The sequence below is a fragment of the Lemur catta genome, chromosome 17 (genome assembly GCF_020740605.2).
Source record: "Lemur catta isolate mLemCat1 chromosome 17, mLemCat1.pri, whole genome shotgun sequence".
In the NCBI taxonomy this organism is placed as follows: Eukaryota; Metazoa; Chordata; class Mammalia; order Primates; family Lemuridae; genus Lemur; species Lemur catta.
The window spans coordinates 8,020,987-8,036,298 of NC_059144.1; the positions used below are offsets into that span (position 1 = coordinate 8,020,987).

General features: G+C 56.1%; 1 protein-coding gene across 5 annotated transcripts in view; it reads left to right on the forward strand.

Annotated features, from left to right (window-relative positions):
* ACOX3 (acyl-CoA oxidase 3, pristanoyl) overlaps nt 1–13,895 on the forward strand; it is a 54,222-nt gene extending 40,327 nt beyond the window's left edge. The window contains exons 15-18 of one of the 5 annotated variants that reach the window (XR_006729421.1): nt 5,352–5,526; nt 6,712–6,779; nt 8,605–8,750; nt 9,083–9,169. Coding sequence is in view for 4 of the 5 variants with exons in the window: in XM_045528270.1 (XP_045384226.1) it covers nt 5,352–5,526; nt 6,712–6,779; nt 9,083–9,169; nt 11,723–11,842 (450 nt within the window). In the remaining variant the exon portion in view is untranslated. Of the gene's footprint in view, nt 1–322; nt 405–2,454; nt 5,300–5,351; nt 5,527–6,711; nt 6,780–8,604; nt 9,170–11,722 lie in introns of those variants that run through there. The other 4 variants (XM_045528270.1, XM_045528271.1, XM_045528272.1 and 1 more) reach the window with 4 other exon arrangements.
* The last annotated feature ends 1,417 nt before the right edge of the window (nt 13,896–15,312 follow it).

The following is a 15,312-nucleotide window of genomic DNA, read 5'->3' on the forward strand; positions in this document are numbered from 1 at the left end:
GCCTGCTGTGCTCCTCTGTGCCATGAGAAGGGGTCGTGGAAGGAGTGGTGGATGATACACTTACAGCCTCTGATGACATCTGGCCCATAACCAGAGCTGTTACTGGAGTGGGAGCGTTAGTGGGGGAGAGCCCCGGACGCCGCTGTGAGGCCTCAGAAGGCTCCTGACTCACAGGGGTCACCGTGTTCTGCACTCAGTTGTTCTCAAGTCATTATCACCTGCACCGAGGGGGCTGGTGGAGATGATCCAGGGGTGACTTTTAGTTGGCTTTGGGAAGTGCTTTGATTCTCACACTTCAACAGGGCTGTCTCTCGCGTTCCAGGCCCCCCACAGTGCAGAGACACCCTGTTATAAAACACCTCATTACGGCCAGAGTCTGGTTGTCCTGTGAATCCATTTCTGTCTTACGTAGCTGTAGCTGCGTTGGAGGCCGTCGCTCAGGGTGGCCGTGGGTGAGGAAGGCACAGAAGCTTGCGAGATGCTGCTGTTCCTCCTCCTTGGCGTGGTCAGCGAGGCTGTGTCACGCTCAGTACTGAAGCCACCCCGGTCACCCAGTCCGAGCTGCCTGTCCCCTGCAAAGGCCCCAGACCCCACACCCTACTGCTTCAAGGGGCAGCATCACCCTCTGGCCGATATCTCTAGGAAGCTGCTGGACACACCTGCCCAGGGTGAGGAGATAAGAAGAAAGAAAGGGGAGCAGGCGCGGTGGGTCACACCTGTAATCCTGATATTCTGGGAGGCCAAGCAGGGAGGATTGCTTGAGGCCAGGAGTTCGAGACCAGTCTGAGCAAGATTTTTTCTCTAAAAATAGAGAATATTAGCTGAACATGGTGGGATGGGCCTGTAGTCCCAGCTTCTCGGGAGGCTGAGACGGGAGGATGGCTTGAGCCCAGGAGTTTTAGGCTGCAATGAAGAGAGAGGGGCTCCTGACTTCACAGTCTCCTGCTGAGCTCGAGGAAACACACATTGACTTTATGGCTTAAAAGAAATGAATTCAGTAGATGGCCCTGGTCAGTAGAACTTTTGGTTTAGGGCCACAGTGACCAGAAATCGGAGGCTTGAAATGACCCTTCTGGGATGGCCATTTTCTGCACCCACCTTGGCCTGGGCACAGCAGGTTTGGTCATTGAGAAATCGGTGGTGCCCGTTGGTTCCACTGCAGGTCCAGTCGCCACTCTAAGGTGGACGTGGAGACACTGCCCTGAGCTGCCCTGAAGCTATGAATGCCCTGAAGAGACGAAGAGCAAAGGAGGGGCCCATTCCTCACAACATCTGGTTCCTTAAACTTCCTGGAAGATCTCTGCAGGTCCTCACGCCTTCCAGCCCCAGCCTTGCTGCACCCTGGCAAGTGACCTCACAACACCCGAGTGTGGGGCTCGGTCGTTGAGAAACGATTCACCTTCAGGTCTTCACTAGGGAACTTGGCACCAGCATGTCAGTGAGTCCCGAGGCACAGGAGGGGCCCTGGTCCTGCGTCCAGCTGAGACAGTGTCCCTGGGGAGAGCTGCGGAGCCACTGGACACCCACAGGCACAAGCCCTGAGGTGCAGCCGTGAGGCCTGGAAGGGAAGGTAATGACCGCTAGGGGGCTTCGTGTTCCAGACCCGAGAGGGACATTTCCGACAGCCGAGAGCTCTCGGGGCCTGGGCTGAACGCCAGGGGGCCCGAGGGAGACAGGGTCCGTTCGCCGTGGTGTAGCCTGGGAAGAAAACTGAAGAGGATGTTTACATAACCTCCCCATGGGACAAGCCTTCTTGAGGGAGACAGGAAACCTAGAAGCTATAAAAGAAAAGAAAACTGTCAGACTTGACTGCACAAAAGTTCAACATTTCTGAATAGGAAAAGACACTCTAAACAAAACCAGAAGATGAACAGCAGACCCGGGAAGTGCGTGTAGCACGTGACCGGCAGAGAGTACCGGGACGGAGCTCTTTCACGCTGGCGTCAGCCTGGCTTGGGACAGCCCCGTGGCCAGGGAGCTGCGGGTTGGAGCCACACGTCGAGACTATCGGGCTGGGGCAGTGGCGCTCAGTGGAGGGGTGAACAGCTGTGTCCTTCGGGGCAGTTATTGGCCATTTCTGTTAAAAGTATGCTTACTCTTTGACCTGGTGGGGGATGTTTATTAACTTTTTTGGTCTACTTGTGCCTGCCAATGATAAGTGCCATTTAGTGTCTACCAGGCGCACACAGTAGGGTCTTAAAGCGTGCATCTCTCTCACTTTTCAAGTGGATGACACCGTCACGTGTTCAGCAGCCGGTAGACATAAAAGGGCGCGTGGCAGGGTCTCCCCACCCCCACACCGCCTCACCTTCCTACCCCTGGGACCAACCCATCAGGGTTAGGTTCCTGGGGACCCTCTAGAGATGTGCCCATCAGAAGGCAGATAGGGACATCTTTTCTCCCGGCAGCCACACACTGGGCTCTTTACACGTGTCATTTCATGTTTTGGTTAAGGCTGTTGAGGCTGAGAGAAATGCCCGAGTCTGCTGCCGCGAGCCCCCCATGCTGCACAGCCAGCGTCTGGACTTGGACAGCCTGGGGTTTGTTTTTGCCTGAAGTATCCATCACCTGTGAAAATACGGATATCCCGGGGCATTTGTGCACACCACACGGTGCACCCCACTTCCTCTCCTGGGCTGGTGTTTGCTGGGGAGGCTCATGATGGGGAGCCTGGTCTTGGGACCGATGTGGGGAGGCTGAGGCCGGGCATTCGGGCCCCCTGTCCATGGTGTGCCGAGCTCACTGCTGCAAAGTGACAGCCAACCCTCAGCTCCACCAGGTCCAGGAAGTGCCTTGTCACGGTTCTAACTGGGGACAGTGACACAGCGTGGCTCCAGAGGGACAGTGGAAACGGTTCCGGAAGATTCCCTGGAGCAGAGTCCCAGCCCACTGCCTGATCTGTGGTGCAGCTTTTGGGGGCAGTGCAGCTCGGGTGCCGTGAGCACGCCTGGCCTGAGTGCACCGGCCATAACCAGGACCTGGGCATGCTTTGGCCGCGGGGAGGGGACTGTACCTGAGGCGTCCATCCCCTGAGTCAGCACCGTGGGGACACTTGCTGCCCCAACCCTCCTTGGTTCATGTTGTAGCCAGATCTGCTGGTTGCAGTGACGGACTCCATTCAGGTGACTGGCAGCTGTATCTGGACATTTCGCAGAACACAAAGCTGCGCCACACATGCCAAATCCCAGGGACTGGCAGAGCCACCAGCACGAGTGCTGCCCAAGGGCTGTGCAGGCGTTCACACCAGAGCCATCTCGCCTGCTCCTCAGCAACACTGGGGGGTTCCCCCTCTGCAGATGAAGACACTAAGGCTTGGGGACGTGAAGCCATTTGCCCGCACACACACATCTGCAAAGCCTGGTGGGTCTGGAAGCTGCTCTGCCTACCTCCAAGGACCAGGCCGTTAGCTGCCTCCAGCTGCTGGGTCTGTCTTCCAGAACCCAGTGGGACTCACAGTGCGTTTTTTGACAGCAGTGAGGTTCCAGGTGGGCTGCCTTCCCAGGCCTGCCACTAGCCTGTCTGACCCACGCCACAGCTGAAATTGAAGAGTGTCACTGTTACAGAAAAACAAGATGAAACAGCATCAGTTTAATACTGGGAAGTCCACGTGGGTGAAAAGAGGGAGAGGCTAGGGGGGTGCACAGAGTTTGGCCCCAGTTCTGAGAATGGCCTCCTGCCTGTGCCCAGGCCCCCTGGGATCGCCCTCACCCTGGGTTCAGAGGACATGTGCAGCGAGAGGAGAGGTGTTCACAGTGTGGGAGCTTGTTCTGAGGGTGCTGGTGGGTTTGACAGCATCATTGTGCTCTAACGGACGCAGGAGCCAGCCTCCCTCGGTCCAGGCTGTTTCCCACCCATTTCGTTGAATGGGTTGAGGGAGGGTGGGGTGACCTGGGCAGCCGGTAGCGTGGTGCCCGGCCAGCAGCACCCCCGATGGCATGCGTTGTCGGCCTCCTGCCAGAGGCTCCTCGAGGCTCTGAGGGCCCCACCTCCACTCAGCAGAGCTCCAGGAAATCTAGACGCTGCTCCTCTGGGGATCTCTCCTGCAGTCTCCCCTCCCCCTGCCCCAGCACAAGTCCAGATCCTGCCAAAACCGAGGGCATGTGCACACCATGCGTGAGCAGGAGCAGGGCTGAGCCAGGCTGCACCCAAGGTCCCAGCTGGCCCTTCTGCTATTTGCACAGTAGGAAGCAGGACAGGAGCCTTCCTGGCACCAGTGGATGGCCCGCCCTGTAGCATGTGTGGCCCAGCAGGGGTCTTGGCCAGGACCAGTAAGGCTGGCAGCCAGCGCAGGGCAAAAAGCATCTTCCCCCCATCTGTTCTCCCGAGGCTCCTGGTCTCAGTGGGTATCGCAGCCAGAGACCCTGTGTTGGCTCCTGAAGTCCAGGGCAGGCCTTGGAAATTAGGCTCCTTCCCTGGTCACCTGCTTGAGTTTAGCGCCTCCTCCCTGGTGTGCTGCTGTGTACCCCACTTCGTTGCAAAAGGTTTGGGGGTAGCGTCATGTGCCAGGCAGTTGGCCAGGGTCTCTCACGGCAGTTTGTCATCTCCACTCCATTCTTCACTTTGCTGGATTAGTCTTTAAATTTCAAAAGTGGTGTGTGCTCATTCTAATAAGATAAGCAATGCATATGTTGTTTTCCTAATTTAAAAAAATCTGGTAAGATGATAAATTTGAGATGAGAAAAGAAAATGTAATAAGTGAAGCTGATAATTGCCAGCGATTGTTTTGGGTGTTGGTCAAAAAAGAAAAAGCTGGGAGTGAGAGGTTCTTAGTGAGTCCCTGCGCTGCCCACCCGGCCAGCACCAGGACTTGTGATGCACACAGGGTTTCGCTGGGGCCTGTCCCACCTTGGCCCCTCTGTGGCCATTCCCACGTGAGTGGGAGAGAGACTGTGGCTTTAGAAGCTTTGGAGGAGAGGCCTGTGGCCATACCCTTGGACAGTGAGAAGTCACCATCGGCCCGGCTCCTGGGACACTGGCACACTCCAGCAGCAGCAGTGTCCCCAGCCTGCCCCAGGGTCTGTGCACTCTATGCTGGTGCCACCCCAAGTTCTAGACCGAACCAAGCTGAGTGCGGCCATGGAGCAGCCTGAGGCCTCAGCACGTCAGGGCCCGAGCCTGCTCCCACCCTGGGTTCTCCTTGCACGGCCTTTTCCCTTGTGTTTTAGAAAAACATTTCTCCTGCCATGTCATGTCCATACGCTGCTTCACTTCACGTTACGGTCCTCCTCAGACGCGCACCAGAACACAGACCCAAGCGTGTGTCCCTGAATTTCTTCCACTATAAAGTCTGAATTGCGGCTGAAACGGGGCTGCCTTCCTGTGGCCACTGGTGGCTCTGTCTTGTTTTCCAGGTGTACTACTGCCGCTCCTTGGCCCTGGCGTTCATGGAGCTCACAGTGGTGCAGAGGTTCCACGAGCACACGCACCAGCCAGGTGTGCCGCCCTCGCTGCGGGCCGTGCTGGGCCGGCTCAGCGCCCTGTATGCCCTGTGGTCCCTGAGCCGGCACACGGCTGTGCTCTACCAAGGTGAGGCCCTGCCGCCCTGGCGACTGGGCACCCGCTGTGTCTAGGAAGCTCTGCTTTCCTGGCATGGCATTGCTTCCACGTGGACTTACTGAGCACTTAACCACAGCTGAGGGAGGTTGGGGACAGAACAGAGCCCAGATCCCACAGTAAGTCCAGCATAAGGGGCAAAGAAGTGGCCGGACGGTGCTGATGACGTGCAGTTTTCCCTTCACTCAGGGTTCCGTTCAGCTCGGAGAGTACTTCCAGGGTGCCCCCGCAGGGCTGTGTGCTGGGCTCTGCTGAAGCTGCACTCCAGGCCCTGTGGGCACAGATAGACATGAGTCCAGGAGTGTCCAGACAGAACTCTGGAAGGCTTCCTGGAGGAAGAATGCTTGGGCTGATTCCTGGAGTTCTGGAGGGAATGGGCTAAACCAGTGTTTCTCAACCTTTTTTCAATATTGCCCCCTAAAGAACCTTTTTAGATGTTTTTTCCTATTCCCCTGCCCATGAATTTTTACTACTATAGACATACTGTTTACCCATTGACGTGTTGTGTGTACCTGGGCTTGTGAAGGGCAGGATCCCTTTCCCCCACCAAGAACCAGCTCTTGCACCGCAGAGTGGAGGCCTGAGAGTGCACAGGTTAAACTGAGGAAGGCATGAGGGTGTCCAGGCAGAGGGTTGAGGGCAGAGCAGGAGCCTCCTTGCCGTCTGAGATAAACTCTTGGGCGGCAGACAGTTGTCTCCAGAAATCATCATGAGTGTAGGTTTCACTATAAGTGCATTCTCAGGTGTGTCAGTGTGCCCTCCCTGGACCTGCTAAGAACCCACAGCAGAGCTGCACCTGCCCAGTCCCCCCAGGGGCTTCACACGGCCCCATGTGGCATGCACGGCCCCTACCAGCCTCAGCCCCACCCTGCCACCATGGGCAGTGGTTCTGGGCACCCCCACGCCCTGCGCCTCCTGTGTGCGCAGGCTCCTCTCTGCCTGGGAGCCCCTTCGGCACTTGCTCCTTTGAGGGAACTGGCCCAGCCTCCCGGCTCTGCCAGGCCTGTCCTGCTGGGGTGAGCTCCAGGCAGCGCCCCCTACCACAAAGCCCCCCACACAAACAGGCCTCTGGTGGGATGAATTAGGAAGACATCCTCAGGGTCTGTTGCTTTGGACTGAGGATGCCAGACCCGAGTATGACTGGGCTTGTGCTTACAGGTGGATACTTCTCCGGCCCGCAGGCAGGCAAAGCGGTGGAGAGTGCCATCCTGACCCTGTGTTCCCAGGTAAGCCGGTCACGCTCCCCAATTCTGCGTTCACCTGTGTTACGTGCAGTCGCCCACGTGTTAGCACGCACCGCCTTTGCCTCCCACACATCCCATGCATTCAACACTGGGGAAACGGGAAGACTGCAGGAAACACGCCCATGTCAGACATTTTGTCATATTAATAGCAAAAGAGAAACTCATGGGGCATCTCTGGGTCTGCACACATCAGCCCCTCGGATGCCTCTTGGAGCCATGCTGGGCGTTTGGGCTACTCTAGCTCCAACTTAAATTTGTCCCGTAGTGTTCCCTTGTTTGTTTGGTTTTTTGTTTTGTTTTGTTTTGAGACAGAGTCTCGCTCTGCTGCCTGAGCTAGAGTGCCATGGCATCAGCCTAACTCACAGCAACCTCAGACTCCTGGGCTTAAGCAATCCTCCTGCCTCAGCCTCCTGAGTAGCTGGGACTACAGGCATGTGCCACCATGCCCGGCTAATTTTTTTCTATATATATTTTTAGCTATCCAAATCATTTCTTTCTATTTTTTTAGTAGAGACGGGGTCTCGCTCTTGCTCAGGCTGGTCTTGAACTCCTGAGCTCAAATGATCTGCCTGCCTTGGCCTCCCAGAGTGCTAGGATTACAGACGTGAGCCACTGCGCCCGGCCTACCTTGTTTGTTCTTTTACTGGGTTGTGCAGGAAGTCAATGGCCGGCCCCATGCCTAGGTCCTTCCTATGGGGACTTCCCTGGCTGCTTTGTCCACGGTCACTGCAGCCACGTGGGGCTGCTGGTGGTTGGAACATGCTTGGTATCACCAAGGATTTCAAGTGTCCTTTAATTTTAATGAATTTAACGTAAAGAACCACCTGTGCTCATGGCTGCCACGTTGAGCGGTGCAGCTGCTATCGGTTGAGTTGTCACTCCACTCCAATGGCAGGACCCGGATCAGTGCTGCCTGCGCTCTAGCACCTCCGGCGACTGGACATGCTCCCTCGTCTCTCCCCTTTCACTGCTCTCAAAGTGGACCTGGGACCAGGGAATGCCCTTGTGACTGGCTCTGAGCCTCTCCCGGGATTCATTCCATACACCCCCATCGCTGTGTCTGTAATTGCAGACTTTCACTAGTCTGAAAGAAAGGCAGTGACAGGGAGGGTTTGTCCTGGGTCTTCCATGGTGCGGAGCTGCTGTTTATAAAAAAAGGCCACAGCTGTTAACCTGCCCTCCAGGGCCTGCTGAGGCAGTCGGTGGCGGTGGCCAAGGCAGGCTGGCATTGAAGGAGGCTTTGTATGTGCCTGTCCACACCGTGCCGCCACCCGGCATTGGCAAAGCCTGGTCCTTGCTCTCTCGGTGAGGCCTGTGCCATCCTGGGGGTAGTGCCGGCTGGCCGTCTTCTAGGCCAAGGTTGGCAAACACAGCCGGGTCCTGCCGTCCACCTGAGCATCGTCTTCGGGCATCTTGGTGCTTTGTGGCAGAGGTGAATGGTGGTCGCAGAGACCACAGCCCACAAAGCCGAAAACATCTGCCACCTGGCCCTTTACAGAAGGCACTTGCCGACCCCTGGTCTGGGAGTCTCGGAGCCCTGCTCTGCTGAGGGCTTCCCCTCCGGAGCGGCGGCCTGGCCTGGGCCTGCGCAGAGGGCACGTGCAGCACCTCCGTCAGACAGGCGCACTGCCTGCTGTTTGTGATGGTTTTGTTGCCCGTGCTGACCCATCGTTTTGATCTATGTCGTTAAGGTGGTTCCTATGCGGTGTGGCTGTGGCATTTAATAAGTTATTTTAATAAAAATTTTTTGCATTTCAAGGAAATACTTGGGAGTCTTCTCACATAAGTTTCATTTGTCATACTGTAGACTAATTTCTACAATGGAACAGGAGAGTAATAAAACTGCAGCTGAAGAGCCTTCATAGTAGTGTGACTTTTCCAGGTGTCATAAATGCTTTCTCTGTTACATATTTTCTGGATGTACTTTCCTGTGTTGGAATGTCAGCTGCCCAGGTAAGTCAGGGATGAGAGACAAACCCCTGAAGACAGTTGCTAATTAGTGAGCTGCAGAGTTGTCACGTTTATGAGCATTGCCTACCTTGTTGGGGAAAAAAACAAGCATTGGAAGTCTTGAGTGGATAGCAACATGGTCAAAATATGCAAATACACCGAGGGAATCTGTAATCCGGCCAGTACAAGGATGATGTTAGTAACGGGGCTGTGTGTGCCTGCTCAGGTTACCCATTGCTGGGGGGCATAGCAACCGTCAGGCCGAGGGTGTTACTCAGTGGTCACTATGGAAATCCCTGGCAGTTGCCAAGTGTGTGGACTTTGTTTTCCAACAGCTGAAAGACGATGCAGTTGCCCTGGTAGACGTGATCGCTCCTCCTGACTTTGTTCTGGACTCACCCATTGGCAGAGCCGACGGAGAGGTGAGGGGAGCCCCAGGACTGGGCTGGGGCCAAGGGCAGGGCTGCCGGAGGGCTGATTTGAGTCTGCAGAGCTGACGGGCCAGGAGAAGTCGGGGTGATCACACTGTGGTTCCTGGCCACGCTGGCTCCGTGGCTTCGGGGACATGCCAGCCCTGCTGCCTCTTCCTCTCGAGATGCGGTGCGGTGGGAGCATCTCCTGCCCTTGCAGGCCGAGGTGGAAAGTCATCACAGGCCTGTGCAGGGATAGCGCTGCAGCCTCCACCCCTTCCCTTCCTGCGTGGCCGCCCCAGTCCTGGGACCCCCAACCCGACGCCATGCAGGCCCCTCACGTTCAAGTCTTCTCTCCCCCACCTCGAATCCCCTGCCGTCTCTGCCCCCAACACTCTCCCCTCGGCCCCTGTGCTTCCCTGGCAGCTTCCGTGGGGCTCCCCGAGGTCTTCTCCTGCCTGCTGTGTTCAGAATGATTTCTAGGAAGCCCGTGGAGTCGGGCACTGCCCAGATGAGCCCCGAGGCCTCTGTGTTCTCCAGGCCTGTTCACACTGTGCTCCCCACCCCCAGCCTCCACTCCAGCTTCACAGCCCTCCCTCGTCCCTCCCGCCACAGGGCTGGTGCCTGCCCAGGGCAGCTGCTCCTGTTCACTGGGCCTGAGCCCAAACGCCACCTCCTCCGAGAGGCCTCCTCCAACCTCCAGCTCCGGTGTCATCCCAGGCATTTGTCCCGGCCCTGCTCTGTAATTCCCATGGCACTCACCCCCGAGCCTGCGAGTCTCCCTCCCTGAGTGGCAATGTCTGCGCCATGCTGCTCACAGGTTCCCTTGGTGGCTGACAGCACCTCTGCACCCACGTGGCTGTGGCCCCTCTTCTGCTGCAGGGATGTGGCATTGCCGTGTTCAGGTTACGTGCCTGAGGTCCCATGGTTGTGAGCCCTGGAACAGGATTTGCCCCACCCCAGCCCCCCAAGACCGTGTTCCTTCTGCTGAGGTGTCTGTGGAACCAGGGGCTCTGCTGAGGTGGAGACTGGACATGAATAGGCGGGAGCCTCCATCTGCCCTCGTGGGGTGCTGAGATTGGCACTTTAAGAGGCCGTATGGACTTATCCAGGGCGGGCACCTCAGCGTGGCACTGGCCTCACCTGGGTTGGGGGAGGTATGCCATGAGACCAGGGGTTGGCGGGCAGGATGGGAGGTGAGTTCCTGGAGCAGGAACGATGGCACAGTCGTGGCTAGGGACAGCCTGCTGTCCTGCAGCAGGGGTGCTGGCCACTGGACATTCTCCTAGGTCCCATATGGTGTATGCGATCATGTCCGCTTTCCTGCTGGGAAACTGAGATGTGGAGAAGCCCGGTGGGTTGTTCACCAGGCACACAGGCGGGTGGGCATTCGAGGAGGAGATGCAGGTCTGCCACGGAGGACTCTCCAGCACACAGGTCTGCCCCGCACAGAAGGAACCCCGAGAGGCTAGAGCCACCTGCGGAGGCAGGGGAGTGGCCGAGAGGAAAGGAGAGCCCATCCCCATGACAGAGAGGGTCCCCCTCTGACTCTGGGGTTCATACTCATAGTTAGAACCGGTGCCGACTGAAGGCATCCCGTGGCAGGATGGGTTATAAAACATGCGTCTCTCCCGATTTTAAGGAACTGATGTTTTAACCAGGTGCTACCAGGTAAGAAATTCACTTTAGATGAACAAACATAGCTATGGGAGATTATTTAAGACAATCATCAAATGAAGCCCAGAGCTCCAAATTCTGAAATGTCACCTGGAATTTATGAGCCGCAGAGGAGCGGCCTGAGTGTGTCTGTGGGAGCCTGGACTAGCACGGCGTTGGAGGAGGAGCTGGGAGTGCATTTAGCAGGTGCAGGCAGAGCAGTTTCCTAAAAGTAAAATTGGTGGACATGAGCCAGATGGAAAATAGACCATTCCCTGAGTCCGTGGACTGGGTCATCTGCCCTGGCGGCCGCTCAGCCCGAGCTCTGACCCTCTGTGTCTTGAGTGGCCAAAGTGTCAGTTCTCAGCTACGTTTCACTCCCATGACCTCCCTCTGAGATAAGAGGTCTCCCCTGGAGTCCGGAGTCAGGAGAGGAGTGCTGGTGGGCTGGTGTCCGGGCAGGACAAGAGGGCGACGCGTGCCAGGCGCGGTGGCCCAGGCCCCAGGGGCCACACAGGAAGGCCAGCCTATGCGCAGTCCCACTGCTGCTTGGCCACGCCCCGCCAGTGCCAGTGTGAGGGGACAGGTCTCAGGACAGCCAGTGTGGGTGTGCACAGTCCTGCGGTGGCCACAGGGTCCGCGACCCGTAGCCGTTTCCAAAGGCAAGGGCGAGGAGTGGCTTTCATCATAACTGTGATTTATGGTACTTTATATAATGGAATTTTCTAATTGTTTTCTACTTAAAGCTCATATAAATGAAATCATCTTAAGATTTTTCTAAAAAGCAACAGTAGAGAATTTCCTGTGTTTTTAACAAAAACCTACGAGGGGAGTGCGTTTGCGCACTGGGCCATCGGAGGAGTCTCTGCTGTGTCTGCCCTGCGCTTACGAGCGTCCGTCTCTCCGCAGCTCTACAAGAACCTCTGGGGCACCGTCCTCCAGGAGAGCAGCGTGCTGGAGAGGGGGTCCTGGTGGTCCGAGTTCTCCCACAACAAACCCGTCATAGGCAGTTTGAAACCAAAGCTGTAGTCGCACCGGCACACATTCAGCCAAATCTAATTAAGCTAATTGAACTAATTAATTCATGGGTGTCAAACTCAAGTTCCAGAAGACGCCAGAAATTTCCACTGCTTTCTGAACATGCGCCTCTATGCTTCAGCCGCTGCCTGGCTCCTCCCTGCAGAGGTGACCAGAGGTGGTCCCCGGAGAGCTGACCTGGGATCCTGTGGCTTCGGGGTGCAGAGGAAACTTAGATGGTCACATCTTCCTGATGAACTACGGGACTTGGGATAACTAGAATTTTGCATGTTCGATTTTCAGATACAGCTACCCGAGACGTAGCAGACTGCTCCTAACTGGGGGTTTTCTGATCTGACGACTCTGCAGAGCTCTGCTTTGCTAAGGAGTTGGGGACCCCAGTCCGATTCTCCGTTAGCTCCACTTTCACTTTATCACGTAATCAAATTATAACCTGTTTGCACAGAGACCAAATGCCATGGTTTAAGACTTTTAAGGGGGAAAAATCTATTTTAATGCTTTTTTTGTGGAACTGAAAGTTTCCATTGAGGAAATGTTTCCAAAGGGAAAACTAGTCATGATTTGAATGTCGGGACAATTCAGTCTCCAACCCTCAATTGTACACAAATTACTTTACACATGATGCGTTTCATCATTTTGTTCCCAAAGTAGGTGAAGTGCTCAGTGCTGTGTGCCCAGCAAACCCTTCCACGAGTGTGGCCTGTCCCCACACAGTCTGACTGCAGCCCAGATAGGGGTCAGCGCACCCCGCCCCCGGTCACTCCTGCCTCCCCCTCGGCCCGCGGCTCGGCTGGGCGTTCCCACTCGTGGTTCCTGCTTCAGCGTTGCCCGACCTCGAGTCAGTCCAGCTCACGGGGCCTGTGTCAGCAGCAGGAGAGTTGGTCACTCAGTGTCCTCTGACCTCTGTGGTGTGGGCACCTCTGTCACCTTGTCCACTCTGTGACTATGGCCACCCTGTGTCACCATGGGCCAGCAAAGATGTGACACAAGCTCTCCTGGGGTGGTGCTGAACCAACGAGGACCAGTTCTTATTTTTCCAAATAGCCCGGAGAACTTCGGAGTGTCCAAGGGACATGGTCGAGAATCTGTTTCTAAAGACTGAGCTTCCAGCGCTGGCAACCACTTGACTTCCCAAGCCTCAGTTTTCCTGGCTACAAAAGGTGCAGACCCTCCTTCCTGCAGGGCCCTGGGGCACCTGCGGGGTAATTCGGGCCCACTTCAGTGAGCACCCTGGCACTTGGAGTCCATTGTCTGATTGGGCAGCTGTTGGGTGGGCAGGCTGCCAGCCCGTTTCTCAGAGGAGGAAACTGGCCCCGAGAGGCTGAACCACTGCCGTGGGCAAGTGGCCAGAGGACGGCTGAGCTGGCCCAGGGGACCACCCTGGAGCCCGAGGCCCCAGCACGGGGCTGGGCAGCAGACACTGCTGGTGTCCACTGTGGTCGTAACCAGGAGCAGCCCCACCCTCACCTCCCTCTGGTTTGGAAGCTTCCCTGGGTTGAAGTAAACTCTTCAATGGTTTCAGTGTTTTGTGCATTATACTCCACTCTTCGTGCTTTCAAAGAAAATGGAACAAAAGAAGATCCTCCAGACCCTCACCAGTGGAGACGGGGAGGCTGTGAGTGCAAACTCACATCACATGCCAGAGGGAGGGCTCGTTCCTCAGGGAGGCCTCAGAGGCCCAGGGGTCCCCAAGGCCAGCCCCCCACCCCAGGTCCCCAGCCCAGGAGAGCAGATGTGCCTGCCAGCTGGGGTCCCCCTCGCAGGACACCGTGCAGCTGTGTGTTTGTGGACAGGCTGCTTTTCCTAGATCTGTAGCTCTTCCAACCGATGAGCAGTCGGAGTTCCTGCTGCCCCTGGCTGGCTTTCCCAGCATGCTTCCACCTCCCACGCCCCCTGCCACAACATCAGGAGAATTTATATCTTTATAGTAAGTCGTGTTTCCATCTAAGACTATTCTTCAAGTTGTTTTTGATAAAAAGCTGTCTGATTTTTGGATGTTTATTTTGGTTGCCTTATTAAAATCTTATTTAATTATTATAGTCTTTCACTGATTCTCTTTGGTTTTCCTTGTATATCGTTAGCAAATAGTGATGGTTTTGCCCTTATCTTTCCTGTCTAATGACACCCGCTGGCCCTGGCGGAACAGTCTTCCACACTGTGGGCACGGCTGCCTGGCCCTGCGTCAGGAAATGCCACCAACTGCTCACACAAGTGTGGCCTGGAAAGACAGACTGGGCAGGGGACCCGGCAAGAGATCTCGGTTGGCGACAGAGGCAAGCGTGTGCTGGTGGCTATGACAATGGCCAGAGATCTCTGTGATTCTCTGAGGGAGATGGCTGTGGAGGGAGAGACCTCACCCGGGGGAGAGTGAGGAGATGCCCACAGCGGGAGAGACCTTCTCACCCGGGAAGAGTGAGAGACAAGCTCCCTGCACTAGGTGGGGCTGGCTTGGAGGTTAATTTCTTGGGGTTGAGGTTAATTTCTTGGTGCTGCTGCTAAGTCTCTTGGTAGTGGTTGGCATTTGCTCTTTTTCATTGTGGGATGTGTGGGTGACACCTGTCTCCGGTTTGGGAGCTCCTGTGCTACCCGTGGTCCCAGGGCAGTCTCTGGTTCACTTTTGCATTCCAGGCCTGGGCCACTTGCTGTCACTGGAGCTTACGTCAGAGGATTTCCCCTGGGCACTGGGCTTTGATCCTAAACCCAGGAGGTCAGTGTGGCTCCATGTGAGAACCCAGAGTTCCCGGAGCTTCCAGGAGTGCCCCCCGCCCGCCCCGCCCATTCTCATCCCAGGGAGAGGACTGACCTCGACTGGTTGCAGCCCCAGACAGCCCAGCAGCCGCCCAGGAGGCGACCCCATTTGCTTTGGGATTCTCAGAAGAAGCTGTTCCCAATCTGCAGTGGGCAGCGCGAGCCCACACTGTGGAGGGAAGGAGAGTGCGAGGTGACTTGTGTAGAGACCGTCCCACACCTGCTCTGAGACACGCTCCCCGGGCTCGGGGTGAACTTTGTTCCCCAGCCCCATTCAGATTCCCTCAGGCCCACGTTGCGCTGACCTGCTTGCTTTGCAAGAGGAAACTCGCAGAGAGTCTTACAGGGGCTGAAGACTTGGGATGTGAAAACAGAACCCGAGAACGCCCTCCCCGGGGGTGGCTTCCAAGGTGCGTTATTTCAGTTTGCAGAAATTCTTGGCATCTCGTGAAACTTTTTTTTGCTCCAGAGCAAGGCTTCTAAAAACAAAATCGTTTTAGGAACATTTTTCTATGTAATGATTCTTAAAGACCCTGGTCAAATGGAGGTCGTATGATGGTGACAGGCTTGGGAGTTCGGCCCAGGTTCAAACCCTAACTTCGTCACTTGCTGTGAGACCCTGGGCACATTTCTTAACCTTTCTTCGTTTGTTTCCTCCTTTATACAACCACTTGCCTTTCAGGGTTGTAGGGGTAGACTGAGATGCTGCATGT